The sequence below is a fragment of the Otolemur garnettii genome, unplaced genomic scaffold, assembly GCF_000181295.1.
Source record: "Otolemur garnettii isolate 467f Iridium unplaced genomic scaffold, OtoGar3 scaffold00083, whole genome shotgun sequence".
In the NCBI taxonomy this organism is placed as follows: Eukaryota; Metazoa; Chordata; class Mammalia; order Primates; family Galagidae; genus Otolemur; species Otolemur garnettii.
Window position 1 is genome coordinate 4,835,624 of NW_003852478.1, and position 1,285 is coordinate 4,836,908.

The 1,285-nt window shown below is 41.0% G+C and overlaps 1 protein-coding gene across 2 annotated transcripts in view; it reads left to right on the forward strand.

Moving 5' to 3' along the window:
- Positions 1-1,285, forward strand: part of SLAIN2 (SLAIN motif family member 2) — an 80,016-nt gene that overhangs the window by 35,916 nt on the left and 42,815 nt on the right. For both annotated transcript variants that reach the window (XM_003794590.3, XM_012808102.2), the window contains exon 5: positions 216-575. In XM_003794590.3, coding sequence (XP_003794638.1) covers positions 216-575 — 360 coding nt within the window. The remainder of the gene's footprint in view (positions 1-215; positions 576-1,285) is intronic.

The window sequence follows — 1,285 nt, forward strand, 5'->3', positions numbered from 1 at the left end:
CTCTGTCTCAAAATAAATAAATAAATAAATAAATACCTTCAGATGAAGCTTATGCATTCTTATATGGGAAGATGTCTAAAAGTGGAAAGGGGGGGTTTCCTTTATACCTGATATTTCTACTTGAATTTCCTAGTGGTAACCCTTTACTTTTAAATTTTAAGAATATTTAAATGTTTAAAAATATAATTAAATAAAATAATATTCATTGTTACCAGGTCTCCGGCAAGAATATGCAGCGACCACGTCTCGGCGCAGTTCTGGCTCTTCCTGCAATTCTACCAGGCGGGGCACTTTCAGTGATCAGGAGCTTGATGCACAGAGTCTAGACGATGAAGATGACAACATGCATCATGCTGTGTACCCTGCAGTGAACAGGTTTTCACCGTCACCGCGCAATTCACCTCGGCCCTCACCTAAGCAGTCACCCAGAAATTCTCCTCGCTCACGGTCTCCTGCTCGGGGAATAGAATACAGCAGAGTGTCCCCACAGCCTATGATTAGCCGCTTACAGCAGCCTCGCCTTTCACTTCAAGGCCATCCCACAGATTTACAGACAAGCAATGTCAAAAATGAAGGTAAAACATAGCAGATTTTACTAATATGAGAATGTTTCTGGAAAAAAGTTGTCCTTAATATTTCAACTAAAAAGTGATGTAATTTTTACCAAGGTTTTGTATTTCATTTAAGTAAATCAAGAGTTTAGTCAAGCTTACCATTTTATTAATAGTGAATTAATGCAAAAATAAAGGAAAAAATTGAATTTAATTTTACTTTGTTAGTTTTTTTTTGAGACAAAGTCTCACTTTGTCACCCTGGGTAGAGTACTGTGGCATCATAGCTCATAGCAACTTCAAATTCTTGGGCTCAATTAATCCTCTTGCCTCAGCCTCCCAAGTAGCTGGGACTACAGGCACCTGCCACAATACCCAGCTATTTTTAGAGACAGGGTCTGGCTCTGGCTCAGGCTGGTCTCGAACTCCTGAGCTCAAGCAATCTACCCACCTCAGCCTCCCAGAGTGCTGGGATTATAGGCGTGAACCACCACACATGGTCCTTTACTTGGTTATGTTACTGTTACTTTTTCTTTATTTTACTCATAAAGTTACCCATATATAGGTTTTTATTTATACAATTTGTGGTTCTCTTCAAGAGTTGGTTCTCAGCTCGGCGCCTGTGGCTCACGTGGCTAGGGCACCAGCCATATACACCTAAGGTAGCGGGTTTGAATCCAGCTCGGGCCACCGAAAAACATTAAGAGCGGCAACAACAAAATAGCCAGGGGTTG